Source organism: Chanodichthys erythropterus, chromosome 2 (genome assembly GCF_024489055.1).
Source record: "Chanodichthys erythropterus isolate Z2021 chromosome 2, ASM2448905v1, whole genome shotgun sequence".
NCBI lineage: Eukaryota > Metazoa > Chordata > Actinopteri > Cypriniformes > Xenocyprididae > Chanodichthys > Chanodichthys erythropterus.
This window is the reverse complement of record NC_090222.1, coordinates 3476131-3492127: the sequence shown is the minus strand read 5'-3', so window position 1 is coordinate 3492127 and position 15997 is coordinate 3476131. Positions and strand designations below refer to the sequence as shown.

The 15997-nt window shown below is 36.4% G+C and overlaps 1 protein-coding gene across 4 annotated transcripts in view; it reads left to right on the top strand.

The window, feature by feature from the left end:
• The window catches only part of lars2 (leucyl-tRNA synthetase 2, mitochondrial), a 125546-nt gene that overhangs the window by 27766 nt on the left and 81783 nt on the right, over nucleotides 1-15997 (top strand). For all 4 annotated transcript variants that reach the window (XR_010896360.1, XM_067399857.1, XM_067399833.1 and 1 more), the window contains exons 4-7: nucleotides 4344-4435; nucleotides 4582-4642; nucleotides 11070-11159; nucleotides 12061-12204. Coding sequence is in view for 3 of the 4 variants with exons in the window: in XM_067399857.1 (XP_067255958.1) it covers nucleotides 4344-4435; nucleotides 4582-4642; nucleotides 11070-11159; nucleotides 12061-12204 (387 nt within the window). In the remaining variant the exon portion in view is untranslated. The remainder of the gene's footprint in view (nucleotides 1-4343; nucleotides 4436-4581; nucleotides 4643-11069; nucleotides 11160-12060; nucleotides 12205-15997) is intronic.

Sequence of the window (15997 nt, the reverse complement as noted above, 5' to 3'; positions counted from 1 at the left end):
AAATGTAGTTTTATTATTATTATAATTTTCTTTGGGGAAAAATGAAACAACATCTTTATCAAATCACTAAGCCTAAGTGTGAGCATTAGTAATTGTGATACTTGCTTTAGCGAGCAGCACTAACAACATCTTAACAATGACTTTGGATGACTAGGTTCAGTTTAGCACCGTGATTAATTGCCTCCTCTGTTTTATTAAAAAAACCTTCCTCAGAAGGGAAGGCAGTCCTCTTGTGTTAAAATGTAAGGTATGTCAGTAGTTTATTTTTAGTGAATGTTGTGTAAAACAGTTGAAACGGGTGCTTGTGCTGGCTTATTAATGTTCAGCCCTTCACTTAACGAATGAGATGCAGCCAGTTGCCAAGGATACAGCATCTCCTTCTCCACTGCTCACTCTGTCCTTCCTCTTCACACGTCCCCAAAAGAGTCTGCTGTTCACTTAAAGGACCAGTGCATCAAACATTCTGTCATTATTTACTCACACGCATGACGTTTGGAACACAAAAGGAGAACTTTTGAAGAATCTTCATGCAGCTCTTTCCATACGACAGGTTCATAGTTAGTGATCAAGTCTGTCAAGCTCCAAAAAACAAAACAAACACCATGATGGAACCATTAAAAGTTTTCTGAAGGGGGAAGATTGGTGAATAACAACTTCAGGGATGTGATTATACCTCATTTATGCAGATTTATATCTATATTTTCTGACCTGAGAAGTAAGACTTGTGGGAATTAAGTAAATCTGAGAAAAATATTTGTCTTTTTCTGATATATGTAAAATAAATTGTGTAGTATTATTATTATCATTATTATTTGTTTTTATATTTTATTATACAGTAGTAATATTTGTCTTTATTGATTTGTTTAAATGTTATAATGTGAATTACAATAAAATAAAATGTATTATTTTGTTACTTTTGTTTTGCAGAACAATAGTAATGTATTAACATTAAATTGATGTTATTGATTTAATTGCTTTAATTAAATGCAAATAAAATTTAAAAAAGAAATATAATAATTACATACAATTACAATAATAAAAAATGAATTTGCATTGTGTTATAAATTAGGTGAAGATGTGGAGATATTTAAATATAAATAATAAAGGGGATTGATAATAATAATAATAATAATAATAATTATTATTATTATTATTATTATAACTAAGCATTGTTGTATAGTTATACAGAATGGGGAAAAACTGGTTATCCCTCTTTTTGCTCATGATCATATTCCTGCAACTTAAATTTCACACAAAGCTTTTGTATGACATTAGAAGACTTGGATTATAGTGCACACATATGTAATTTTGACTGAACTATACATTTAATCTTTTCTATTTTTCCTCTCGTCCTTTGCATAAACATCAATATAAGAGAAAGAAAGTGAGAGAGAAAGAAAGAGGAGTGAGTCAGAGTCAGATAGTGATGTTATTATCTCTGTGATCATCTGTGGTGATGAGGGCACAATGACATGACTCCACATTAGTGTGAAATATAGACGATGCTTTCAGAGAGTTCATGCTCTCTATTTGCATTCTTCCATTAAACACTTTACCACACACACAGTCTTTATAATGATGAGTACATGCATTTTATTAGTCACATCTGAGTGCACATCTCTTCTGAGTTATAGTATGTCACATATGTTGTAACTCTTCTAGTTTTAGAGGCTGAGATCCATGCTGGAACAGGGAAGTTCATCCAACTTGGCTGAAAGTTGAAAAACCCTTGATATCTGAAGGTTATTTAACTGTGAGACAGTTGGAAGACCGATTAGTAGTTTTAAGGGTGTTTCAATGGTTGCTATGATGCTAAACAGTTGCTAAGGTGTTGTAAGTTGTTGCCAAAGGGTTCAGGGCTGCTTTTCCCATACAACAACATTACTCCCTTATTAACTACCATAGTACGATGCATCACTGGAGAAACCAACCAACTAGTCACGAATGCTTCCCGAAACTGTAGTAACGTGGTCGCACATGGTTGAATCACATTGTTTCAACAAAATAAAACTATCGTTAATTACGTCACACGCAGATGGAAGAGTAACAACTTCTGCTAATTAGTCTTAAAGGGATAGTTCACCCAAAAATGAAAATGTGATGTTTATCTGCTTACCTCCAAGGCATCCAAGATGTAGGTGACTTTGTTTCTTCAGTAGAACACAAATGATGATTTTTAACTCCAACCGTTGCCGTCTGTCAGTCGTATAATGCGTGTCAATGGGAACTTCGTCTATAAGAGTAAAAAAAAACATGCACAGACAAATCCAAATTAAACCCTGCGGCTCGTGACGACACATTGATGTCCTAAGACATGAAACGATCGGTTTGTGCAAGAAACCAAACAGTTTTTATATCATGTTTTACCTCTAAAACACCACTATGTCCAACTGCCCTCCACATCCAGTTAGTGAGGCTCATAAACAGAGCCGTAGTTCACCGATAAGCCACGCAATATCGCGTTCATTATCGAAGGCGATTCATCTGCGATATGAACGCGATATTGCGTGGCTTATCAGTGATCTACGGCTCTGTCTATTAAATGCCCCTCCATTTGAAAGCAGGTGATGGTGATTTAGTGGTAATCAGGGAACCGGCTTTACTGACGAAATGCGCGTGACAATCGCATGCGATATATCGCCCAGCCCTAGTTGCAGTGATGAGCATGTAGCCGATATCATGTTGAGCGCATGAATGCATTGATCTCTATTTCTGCACACTAACGAATGCTTTAACCATAACTAATCATGTAAACACAATGCAAATAAGAGATTTGTTGATTCTAACACTCGTGCTGTTTGATTGACAGCTCCAGCGATTGCAACGGCAGTGTTCTTTGATCGCTTTCTATATATAATTTAATCACAGTTTAATTAACAGAATATTTTCATCCTACTAAGAGAAACAATGTGAAGTTAAATGTTTAGTCACTGGTTTGCTTTACTGACAATAAACCATTTTGGTCATACAAACTGCTTTTATGATTTTTATACTGCTTTTTTGTAATTTTTTTTGGAGCTTTGCAAAAAATGTGAGGTCACTATTTGCTGTCATTGTATTGAAAATAGCGACTATAAAACACAGCTAATATAACCCTCAAAATTGATCTTTACAAAGTGTTCATCATGCATACTGCATGCATTCATCGGATCATGTGAGTATTGTATTTATTTGGATGTTTACATTTGATTCTGAATGAGTTTGAGGCTGTGCTCCGTGGCTAACGGCTAATGCTACACTGTTGGAGAGATTTATAAAGAATGAAGTTGTGTTTATGAATTATATAGACTGCAAGTGTTTAAAAATGAAAATAGCGACTGCTCTCTTGTCTCCGTGAATACAGTAAGAAACGATGGTAACTTTAACCACATTTAGAAAGACAGTTTACAAATATCACTAAATATATCATGTAATCCTGGATCATGTCAGTTATTATTGCTCCATCTGCCATTTTTCACTGTTGTTCTTGCTTGCTTACCTAGTCTGATGATTCAGCTGTGCACAGATCCAGACATTAATACTGGCTGCCCTTGTCTAATGCCTTGAACATGGGCTGGCATATGCAAATATTGGGGGCGTACATATTAATGACCCGACTGTTACGTAACAGTCAGTGTTATGTTGAGATTCGCCTGTTCTTCGGAGGTCTTTTAAACAAATGAGATTTATATAAGTAGGAGGAAACAATGGAGTTTGAGACTCACTGTATGTCATTTCCATATACTGAACTCTTGTTATTCAGCTATGGCAAAGGAAATTCAATTTTCCATTCTATGGCACCTTTAAGATTCAGTTATTTGAATTGCATATAAAATTTCATAAAATATTGCTTGTTCTGCAGCCAACTTTAATAAATGCAATTGTTTTCATAATGAACAGATTTATGCTGATTCTCAGCAGTTTGAATAAATGCATTTTGAAAATATGATTATTTAAATAAAATCAAATAATGCAAATAGTTTGCCCATGATTTTTTTTGAGAGCAGAAATCTTACCTGTTTCACTTATGCATGACTGACAAATATGCATCACATTAAGTTTATTAGTTTATGTTAAAACTGTGTAGTAATCCAAATGGATAGCAATTCAAATAAGTAAATCTTGAATTTTGGCCTTCATTTTTTGATTGTATTATTATTATTATTGCAATAATTATTACACTTTTTATTATTATTGTTAGCATTACATCAGACACCTTGCTCTTTAGAGTTCAGAATCTGCCATATAAAACCCCATCTATAGATTGAGCATTTGTCTGGATTCCGTTGTCGATTGCGGCAGATTATGAAAGCAGACTGGAGGGGTTTGACATTACTAACAGCTCGATGTTGTTTGACTTGCAGGTGTTGAACCCCATGGGCTGGGATGCGTTCGGTCTGCCGGCTGAGAACGCTGCCATTGAGCGAGACCTGGACCCCGAGGAGTGGACCAAAAGGTGCCGTTTCTCCACTCGATTAGTCACACAGCAGCCCTCACTGATGATTCTCCAAACAATCACAACTACACACACACATAACGATCCGTCGTACGGGTTCCTTAACACCCCTTATTGTCTTGTACGCCTATCTGTGTGTCTTACAGTAATATCGAGTCCATGCGGAAGCAGCTGGACAGCCTGGGGCTCTGCTTTAATTGGGAGCGGGTGAGTGAGCGGAGGTGGATGGAACAGATGTGGGAACTGACCTGCATCTCTCTCTGTTAACTTTGCTGGCTTACATCATTGTATCAGTACACATCAGGGGTTTTTCCTCAGACACATATCCTCAGACTGGCATGTCTGAGTTATGTATGCTGTATTTTGAGCGTTGTTAGTCGCCATGTGCATTACAGCTGTGTTTAATAACTTCTTACTCTTAATAGCTACAACAAAATCAAGAATAAATGGTTTTAAACCATTATTTTAAATCAGTTTTCTTAGGTCATGTAAAATATGAAAAAATCATGGAAATTTTCAAAATCGTTCCCTCTTCCCTATATAGTACACTTACAGTGTTTAAATTCTTAGAGAACAATTTCATTCCCTATTTAATGCCCTATTACCCACAGTGCACTCTCTTCTAAAGTGTACTACTGATCAGGGCCGTAACCACTATAGATAAGTCCCCCCAATAATTAGAAATAGGCAAATTGTCCGACATATATATTACATTTAAAAAGTTACATTTTTAGGCTGGTCTGCCTCAGCGGTCTAACAGCGCTCGTCACTGTCAGAATGAGTGAACTGGCCAATCAAATCAAAGAAGGCGGGGCTCACTGTTCACAGAAGACAAATGCGAATTCCAATGCAATGCTTTAATTTTAGCAGTGAAGAGTAAGTAGCTAAACGTTTAATATTTGATGACTGTTTTATGATTGAAATATTTAGCGACCGACAGTAATATCCAGTGATGCAAACTACAGTTTTTATGAAATTTCACCATTTTGAATTGAAAACATGCTATTATTTGATTAATATGATATGATTAATGTAATTCATAACTGCGTGTGACGAGACAAGAATCAAATAAGAGTGAATATATTTAAAAAAATATATATTATTTGCAAATAGTTTAAATTGATTACTTAAAGGTGCCCTAGAATTGAAAATTGAATTTACCTCGCTATAGTTAAATAATTAGAGTTCAGTACATGGAAATGACATACAGTGAGTCTCAAACTCCATTGTTTCCTCCTTCTTGTGTAAATTAGATTTTTGCAAAACACCTCTGAAAAACAGGCAAATCTCAACATAACAGTTGGGATCATTAATATGTACGCCCCCAATATTTGCATATCAAGGCATTAGACAAGCCAATATTAACGTCTGGATCTGTTCACAACTGAATCATCAGACTTTATGCAGGTAAGCAAGCAAGGACAATAGCGAAAATGGCAGATGAAGCAATAATAACTGACATGATCCATGATAACATGATATTTTTAGTGATATTTGTAAATTGTCTTGCTAAATGTTTCGTTAGCATGTTGCTAATGTACTGTTAAATGTGGTTAAAGTTACCATCGTTTATTACTGTATTCACGGAGACAAGACATTTCATTTTTTAAACACTTGCAGTCTGTATAATTCATAAACACAACTTCATTTATTATAAATCTCTCCAACAGTGTGTAATGTTAGCTTTAGCCCGTTAGCCACACATAGGCTACTATCAAACTCATTCAGAATCAAATGTAAACATCCAAATAAATACTATACTCACATGATCTGATGCTGCATGATGAACACTTTATAAAGATCCATTCTGAGGGTTATATTAGCTGTGTGAACTTTGTTTATGCAATGTATTGTATTATAGAGTCGAGAGCTTGGGGGCGGGGAGCGTGAGATTTAAAGGTGCCCTAGAACTTTTTTTAAAAAGATGTAATATAAGTCTAAAGTGTCCTCTGAATGTGTCTGTGAAGTTTCAGCTCAAAATACCCCATAGATTTTTTTTTATTCATTTCTCTAACTGCCTATTTTGGGGCATCATTATAAATGAGCCGATTCAGGGCTACTGGCCCTTTAATTCCCTGCTCCACGCCCACAGAGCTCGCGCTTGCCTTAAACAGCATAAACAAAGTTTTCACAGCTAATATAACCCTCAAATGGATCTTTACAAAGTGTTCGTCATGCATGCGGCATGCATGCGTCGGATTATGTGAGTTTTGTATACTATTATATTGTTTACATTGATTCTGAATGAATTTGAGGCTGTGCTCCGTGTCTAACAGCTAACGTTAATGCTACACTGTTGGAGAGATTTATAAAGAATGAAGTTGTGTTTGTGAATTATACAGACTGCAAGTGTTTAAAAATGAAAATAGCGACAGCTCTCTTGTCTCCGTGAATACAGTAATAAACGATGGTAACTTTAACCACATTTAACAGTACATTAGCAACATGCTAATTAAACATTTAGAAAGACAATTTACAAATATCACTAAAAATATCATGATATCATGGATAATGTCAGTTATTATTGCTCCATCTGCCATTTTTCACTATTGTTCTTGCTTGCTTACCTAGTCTGATGATTCAGCTGTGCACAGATCCAGACGTTAATACTGGCTGCCCTTGTCTAATGCCTTGAACATGAGCTGGCATATGCAAATATTTGGGGCGTAAATATTAATGACCCGACTGTTACGTAACAGTCAGTGTTATGTTGAGATTCGCCTGTTCTTCGGAGGTCTTTTAAACAAATGAGATTTATATAAGAAGGAGGAAACAATGGAGTTTGAGACTCACTGTATGTCATTTCCATGTACTGAACTCTTGTTATTCAACTATGCCAAGATAAATTCAATTTTTCATTCGAGGGCACCTTTAAAGGGGACATGCGCTGAATCGGTGCATTTCTAATTATGCCCCAAAACAGGCAGTTCAAAAATTGAATAATGAAAATCTATGGGGTATTTTGAGCTGAAACTTCACAGACACATTCAGGAGACACCTTAGACTTATATTACATCTTGTGAAAAAGCGTTCTAGGGCACCTTTAAAATATAATAAGTATCTGTCTACCAAGCTCTGATAATGTATGGATATATATATATTAATAGTTTATCCAAAAAACAAACAAACAAACAAACAAACAAGAAATACCATTGGCTTTAGGGGATGTCTGGGGTACAGGAATCGATGCCTTTTAGCAGCACAGACGTATCTGTCACCGGCCACATGCTGCTTTAAGGCAGACATTCCACTGGGAGAAACGGAAAAGGCTTTTGATCAAACTGTCATTAGTTACTAACTTTTCCCCATTCAGCCCTGTATTTCTCTTGTGTTTAATGAGCTGACTTGAGCTCGATGTGTTTTAAGAAAACTCGCAGGTTTACGGTGTATGATCTCAGACTCCGTCACTAGGCAAACAAAGACGCTCAAATGTAATCACGTGAAAATGAGCTCCTCTACTACTTCTGGTTAAATTAATTTCTTTATATTTGCTGTTAGTATTATCCACACTGCAAAATCCTTATGCGTTTATTCAGCTATGTGTTAACCTATGTAAAGTATGGGATGCATCATTCAACCTTTAAATACGGAACGATCTCGTATTTTATGATACGGGTGCTAAGACCATAATGCAATGTGAAAAAGACTGCCAAGCTTTAAAAAAAAATAAATAAATAAAAAATAAATTTGTTGTTTGGTTTTAAAAATCTGTACTGAAATTTACACTACCATTCAAAAGTTTGGGGTCGGTAAGATTTATTTAATGTTTCTGGAGGAAATCTCTTCTGCTCATCAAAGCTGCATTTATTTAATTAAAAATACAGTAAAAACAGTAATAATGTGAAATTTTATTATCACTTAAACTGTTTTCTAACTTAAAGGGTTAGTTCACCCAGAAATGAAAATTCTGTCATTAATTACTCACTCTCATGTCGTTTCACACCTGTAAGAGCTTTCTTCATCTTCAGAACACAAATTAAGATATTTTTGATGAAATCTGATGACTCAGTAAGGCCTCCGTTGCCAGCAAGATAATTAACACTTTCAGATGCCCAGAAACCTACTAAAGACATATTTAAAACAGTTCATGTGACTACAGTGGTTCAACCTTAATGTTATGAAGCGATGAGAATACTTTTTGTGCGGCAAAAAAACAAAATAACGACTTTATTCAACAATATCTAGTGATGAGTGACTTCAAAACACTGCTTCATGAAGCTTCGAAGCTTTACGAATCTTTTGTTTCGAATCAGTGGTTCGGAGCACGTATCAAACTGCCAAAGTCACGTGATTTCAGTAAACAAGGCTTTGTTACGTCATAAGTGTTTCGAAATTCCAATGGTTCATGTGACTCCGGCAGTTTGATACACGTTTTGTTTCACTGATTCGAAACACAAGATTCATAAAGCTTTGAAGCTTCATGAAGCAGCTGTTTTGAAATCGCCCATCACTAGATGTTGTTGAATAAAGTCGTTATTTTGTTTTTTTTTGGCGCATCTTGCTGTCACTGAACCATCAGATTTCATCAAAAATATCTTAATTTGTGTTCTGAAGATTAATGAAGGTCTTAAAACAACATGAGGGTGAGTAATGACAGAATTTAAATTTTTTGTGAACTAACCCTTTAATATATTTTAAAATGTAATTTATTCCTGTGATCAAAGCTGAATTTTCAGCATTATTACTCCAGTCTTAATTGTCACATGATCCTTCAGAAATCATTCTGATATGCTGATTTGATGCTCATGAAACATTTCCGATTTCTGAAAGTTCCAAAGAACAGCATTTATTTGAAATAGAATCTTTTGTAACATAATAAATGTCTTTACTGTCACTTTTGATTAATTTAATGCATTCAGTAATCTTACTGACCCCAAACCTTAAAACAGTAGTTTATAAACTCTACATTATAAAGATATGCTAATGAGTAATTGAAATTTGTGTTTTATTTCTCTTTCACAAAGTTTCTGCTATGGTTTTCTGAATGATCGTGTGATATCAGACACATTTCACATGGATGGAACGCTGTATTGACCAATCTGTTTTATCATTTATTATTAAAAGAGCCTTTAGAAGTTACCCAGGACCAGTGCTGTGTAAGTTACTCTAAAAAAGTAATTAATTACTAGCTACTAATTACATCTTCAACAGTGTAATTAGATTACTGTACTGTTTAATCTCTCTAAAAAGTATTGCATTACTTATTGGTAATCACTTTCTAAATCCCATATCAACCTCCACCAGTTGAACAATACAAGGATAGATGTGAAACTGCTCTTTCAAATAAATAATATAAAAATGCATAAATTATTCTTGAACATTATTCTGATAGTATTTAAAGGGAGAAGGTTACACTAAAAACATTTTACATTAGACGTTAAATTTTGATGTTAATTCCACTATTGTGTTTTATATAGAGTTGTTCTCTAGTCTATACAGTATTTAATGTGATTACATCAGAAGTAACTGTAATTAAATTACAGAAAAATTAAGAGTAATCCTTTACTTTACATTTAAAGTATTTCAATTACAGTAATTAATTACTTGGTAATGCAATACACCCAACACAGCTCAGGACCTTAGACGTATTTCAGAATTGATTCAATTAAATTTTCCATAAATTAGCACAGAACACTCTTTAATGACAAAATAAAAGCCACAAATAGTTAAAAGCCATAGTTTAAGCCATAAACAGATCTCTTCTGTACATTACTATTTAAACCCAGAGCCTTTTTGCCGGTGCTTCTGTCATCATTCACAGCAGGATTGTGTTGACTGTATCTATGGCGATAGCCGGCTGATGAGCAGCACCGGGCTGATGCCAGACGTGCCACTCTGAGTTCAGTTATACCTAATTGGATTAGAGAATGTCTTCTTAATGCTTTTAGAGTTCGTTAAGTGAGACAAGCTCTGCCTCTGGCTGTCTAATGCTCAAGACTGGCTTCGGTTTGGTCACATTACCATAGAGACCAGACCGATACAGAGATGACTGTCAAAGTGGACATTGGTTTCTTTATAACCTCTAGGTGACCTCTATTCTTCTGGCCCAAATACTCAATTTGGGACAACTTTAGGAGTCTGACTGTGAAAGGGGCTCTTGAAATAACACAAAAGGAAGTATGGGAAGTGTTAAACAACCCAAAAATCCTTTATATTTGAGCTCTGCTCAATCTGGACATTCTAAATAAATATAAAATAAATTAGCTTTGAAAAGAGATTCATAAATACACATTTGTATGTAGCTTATTTGTTATGTATTGGTATAAAATAAGTATAAGTATATGACTATAAGACTCATTCCAAGCGTTTAACCATTTAAATCCTGAAGGTGTTTATTGTTTATTTTTATCCAGACTTTTACTGTAGTGGATTTTTTCTTTATGGCTCGGTCTGACGAGTAATTCACGCATTTTCACTGATCCACTACAATTACCCTAAAACAAAATCATACATTATACTTTTAGAAATATTGTTTGTGTGCGTAAAAATATCTATACTATCCTTATTGTTTTGCCCTGTATATTGTAGTTTTGCTCTGCCTTCTATCCATGGGTTGGATATTTATCAGATATTTGTTTTGTATTGAAATGTGACTTCTTTCATATGAATGTGGTCTTGTCTTATCTTTTGACAGGAGGTCACAACCTGTCTGCCTGATTATTATAAGTGGACCCAATATCTGTTCATCAAGCTGTTTGAGGCTGGACTGGCCTATCAGAAAGAGGTGAGAACACGCGTCATGTGATCAGTTGGTTTTTCATCTATGGCTGAGAGATAAGTTAATTCCTCAGAAAGTAATGTTTATCAGTTTGAATAAATTACAAGCAAAACATTTTAAAAAAAGTAGTTTACTGATAAATGATAAAACAATACACTTCCATTCAAAAGGTTTGGATCACTATAATTTTTATTTTTTACTTTTCTAAAGAAAGTGATACTTTGATTCAGCAAGAATGCATAAAATTGATGAAAAAAGTGACAGTAAAGACATTTCAAAGAAATGCTGTATTTTAAACTTTGTTCGTAAAAATTTTGAAAAAAAAAACATTGCGGTTTCAACAAAATACAAAGCAGCACAACTGTTTTCAACATTGTTAATAATCAGAAATGTTTCATGAGCATCAAATCATCATATTAGAATGATTTCTGAAGGATCATGTGACACTGAAGACTGGAGTAATGATGCTGAAAATTCAACTTTGATCACAGGAATAAATTACATTTCAAAGTATATTCAAATAGAAAACAGTAATAATAATATTTCACAATATTACTGTCTTTACTCTGTTTTTGATCAGATAAATGCAGCCTTGGTGACCAGAATATTTAAAAAATATAAAAAAATCTTACTGATCCCAAACTTTTGAGCCCACAATCCACAACGATCCTATACTTCCTGTGATGGGACACCTGTGTGAATTTCAGGAGAAATGACTTCATACATGCACTAAGAATCACATTGACACCAGCTGATTACAAGCCATTGAGCCAAAATGATGAATAAAAGTCCATTTTAGTGAATAGAAAAGATCCTGCGCCATTAATTTTCAGATTCCACTTGGTTTAATATCTAACACAATGACATTTTATGTGTTCATATCTTTTCTCTGTGGCACTGTGTGCAGGCGCTGGTGAACTGGGACCCCGTGGATCAGACGGTTCTTGCAGATGAACAGGTAGATGAAAGCGGTCGCTCATGGAGGTCTGGAGCTCCCGTCGAACAGAAGCTTCTTAAGCAGTGGTTCATCAAAACCACCAACTATGCCAAGGTACAACAGCCTGAAGCAGTCTGATCCTATGATGCTTTTTTTCCATGTTCATCTTTCTTTAGTGTGTAATGTTGCAGTTTGAGCATGAAAAAGCTGTGCAAATTCCCTCCAGTGGGAATTATTCTCTTGTAGTGATTTTTACTTTGTCCATCAAAGGGCACAAAGTAAAATAGGGATTGGTACTCACGTCACTGCTGACGTTGTGATTTTTGGATCACACTTCTCTTAAGGTGTGGTTGTGAGTACATCAGATGACCACTTTCCCCTTTTTTCCTAGTTCAGGGCACCAGTCAAGGTCTGTTACCTTGGCAGTATGAGAACACTCCCAACAGGGGCTTTCATTCATTTAGAATTAATGTAAAGTGGTCAGCTGATTTATCTGAAAGATTGGTGAGATTGCTAACTTTTAGAACCTCTTCTGTATTATCAGCACAAGGAAGACACAAGTGTCATAAAATAAATTTTATTAACAAAAAGATAAACAAGAATAACTAACACAACTACTAAATGAATACCATGAAAGATAAAGGAATAAAGTGCATAAGATACATAGAATACAAGTGATTAAGTTGAGTGTGGCTATGGAAGAGTTACGTTATCTTATGGAAAGATAAACTGTTTCTCTGAAAATAATAAGGTGGAAAACCTTATTATGCACCAAACAAATAAATGAAAGATTATTTGTTATTAACTAACATCTGCTAGATTACGTCTAATGGGAATTAGGAAATTATATACTGACAATATACAGCAATGCCAAGGTGTCTGGAAAGAGGTTTGGTTAAGTGATATTTACGTTCCACGTGGTCGAGTCCGATGATGGTGACGTCTTCCACTGGTTGTGCTGGGTGACAATGCAGTGGGGAGAGGAGCCAGAATCTGTTTCAACAGTCTTGAACATGAAGCTCTGTGGGATGCTCCTGGAGCACCAAAGGGTCCTAAAATCTGGAACACGCAGACAAGGCCCTGGTGTAGGTGCAGAAGTTCCTTAACAATCTGGAACACGCAGACGAAGGTACCTTGGAGTGAAGGTTTGCTCTCCTGAGCTGAACCTTGTTGCAGTCTCGCTGGACGGAAACTCTGAACGCAGTGTTTGATGATGTCTCTTTCCTCACAAGCTGGAGGCTTAGAACATGGTCGTCTCTGTTGCTGCCTCACAAGCTGTAGGCTCAGATCACGGGATCTGTTGTTGTCTCTCTGGATGGACCAGAGGCTCAGAACGGTATATCTGTTATGTCTTCTCCCTTCGCAGGGCAGACTCAGAACGATGTATCTGTTGTGTCTCAGCTTCGCAAGCCGGGACTCAGACCGGTATATCTGTTATGTCTCACCCGATGGGAGACTCACCTAATGTCTTACTCCTTACAGAGTTGGGACCCAGAACAAGGGGTGTCTGTTGAAAGGGTACCTTTATCCCCTTCCGATGAGGAAGAGATTGCAACTTGGCGCTTCTCCATTCGAGTGCTGTGATTGGCCCTTCTCTCCCCTGTGGAACTCATTTGCATAAAGCACAAAGTTGGAAGTCTTTACAGTGTCTTTAAATTTACCAATGCATTTCTCACTTTCCAAACCACCACCAGAATACCTTTGGCAATATTCTAAACAAATTGAAAAAAGATTGAACTGTCATTCAGTTGTACATTAACAGCTGAATTTGTATCAGATGTTGCACTGCAAATAGCTGTCACTGAGAATAAGTATCAAATAAGTATTATTTCTGTGCGTAAGTATCAAATGGATGTGTAGTTTGCATCAGTTCTAAAGTTTGCAAACATAGTTTTGAATGGATTCGGATGGATTTCTGTGATCTCTCTTTGTTTCACCCATTTCTGCTAAGGTCCCGAGTAATTTTTATGGCAGTCTGTGGCCAACCTTAGGAAGTAGTGTCTAGATGGGTGAAGGGCAGAAACTGCCTGTGGACCAACGAGAAGTCCTGTCCTTCCCAGGCTTGGTACAAGAGGTCTTCTTCTTGCCCTCTAAGAGAGGTCTGGATGTTGTCCTTACATCTTTATCTGATGGCGTTGGACAGTTTCTTTGTGTTAGGCCACCAAGGTCCAATCAAATTGTAGCAAACCTTTGTCCGCTGTTACGGACAGAGAGGGGCCTGGCCATAAACTGGGCCCTAGAATGTGCTGTTCACTACACTCTACATCAGTGTGATCAGTGTCAACTCCTTGAAACTTTATAAATTTTCTTCCGGGAACGAACACATCACAGTATTTCTCATTTAAATAATTAATATGCAGAATAAAGGGGCGGGGCCTGGTTGAGTTAGTTAGTAGTGTGTTGAAACTCTCAGTTATGGTAAGGGGCGGGACATTTCCCAAACACAGTCAAAGCGCTTGACTAGGTATTTTGGCTAGGTATTGTACAGTACATTAAAATAGTGATCACAAATCAGACATCACTATTATTTGAAGCCAGTTTTGAGTTTTCTTTATGGTGAATTGGTCAGAATATTTCATAAATTAGTCAGAATTAGTCAATTAGTTTGAATTAGAATTATTTTATTTACAAACCCGATCCCAAAAAAGTTGTGACACTGTACAAATTGTGAATAAAAACAGAATGCAATGATGTAGAAGTTTCAAATTTCAATATTTTATTCCGAAAACAACATAGATGACATATCAACTGTTTAAACTGAGAAAATGTATCATTTTAAGAGAAAAATAAGTCAACACACTTACCACTGTGTGGCATCCCCTCTTCTTTTTATAACAGTCTGCAAACGTCTGGGGACTGAGGAGACAAGTTGCTCAAGTTTAGGAATAGGAATGTTGTCCCATTCTTGTCTAATACAGGCTTCTAGTTGCTCAACTGTCTTAGGTCTTCTTTGTCGCATCTTCCTCTTTATGATGTGCCAAATGTTTTCTATGGGTGAAAGATCAGGACTGTAGGCTGGCCATTTCAGTACCCGGATCCTTCTTCTATGCAGCCGTGATGTTGTAATTGATGCAGTATGTGGTCTGGCATTGTCATGTTGGAAAATGCAAGGTCTTCCCTGAAAGAGACGTCGTCTGGATGGGAGCATATGTTGTTCTAGAACTTGGATATACCTTTCAACATTGATGGTGCCTTTCCAGATGTGTAAGCTGCCCATGCCACACGCACTCATTCAACCCCATACCATCAGAGATGCAGGCTTCTGAACTGAGCGCTGATAACAACTTGGGTTGTCCTTGTCCTCTTTAGTCCGGATGACATGGCATCCCAGTTTTTCAAGAAGAACTTCAAATTTTGATTTGTCTGACCACAGAACAGTTTTCCACTTTGCCACAGTCCATTTTAAATGAGCCTTGGCCCAGAGAAAACGCCTGCGCTTCTGGATCATGTTTAGATATGGCTTCTTTTTTGACCTATAGAGTTTTAGCCAGAAACGGCGAATGGCACGGTGGATTGTGTTCACCGACAGTGTTTTCTGGAAGTATTCCTGGGTCCATGTTGTGATTTCCATTACAGTAGCATTCCTGTATGTGATGCAGTGCCGTCTAAGGGCCCGAAGATCACGGGCATCCAGTATGGTTTTCCGGCCTTGACCCTTACTCACAGAGATTGTTCCAGATTCTCTGAATCTTTGGATGATATTATGCACTGTAGATGATGATAACTTCAAACTCTTTGCAATTTTTCTCAGAGAAACTCCTTTCTGATATTGCTCCACTATTTTTCGCCGCAGCATTGGGGGAATTGGTGATCCTCTGCCCATCTTGACTTCTGAGAGACACTGCCACTCTGAGAGGCTCTTTTTATACCCAGTCATGTTGCCAATTGACCTAATAATATGCAAATT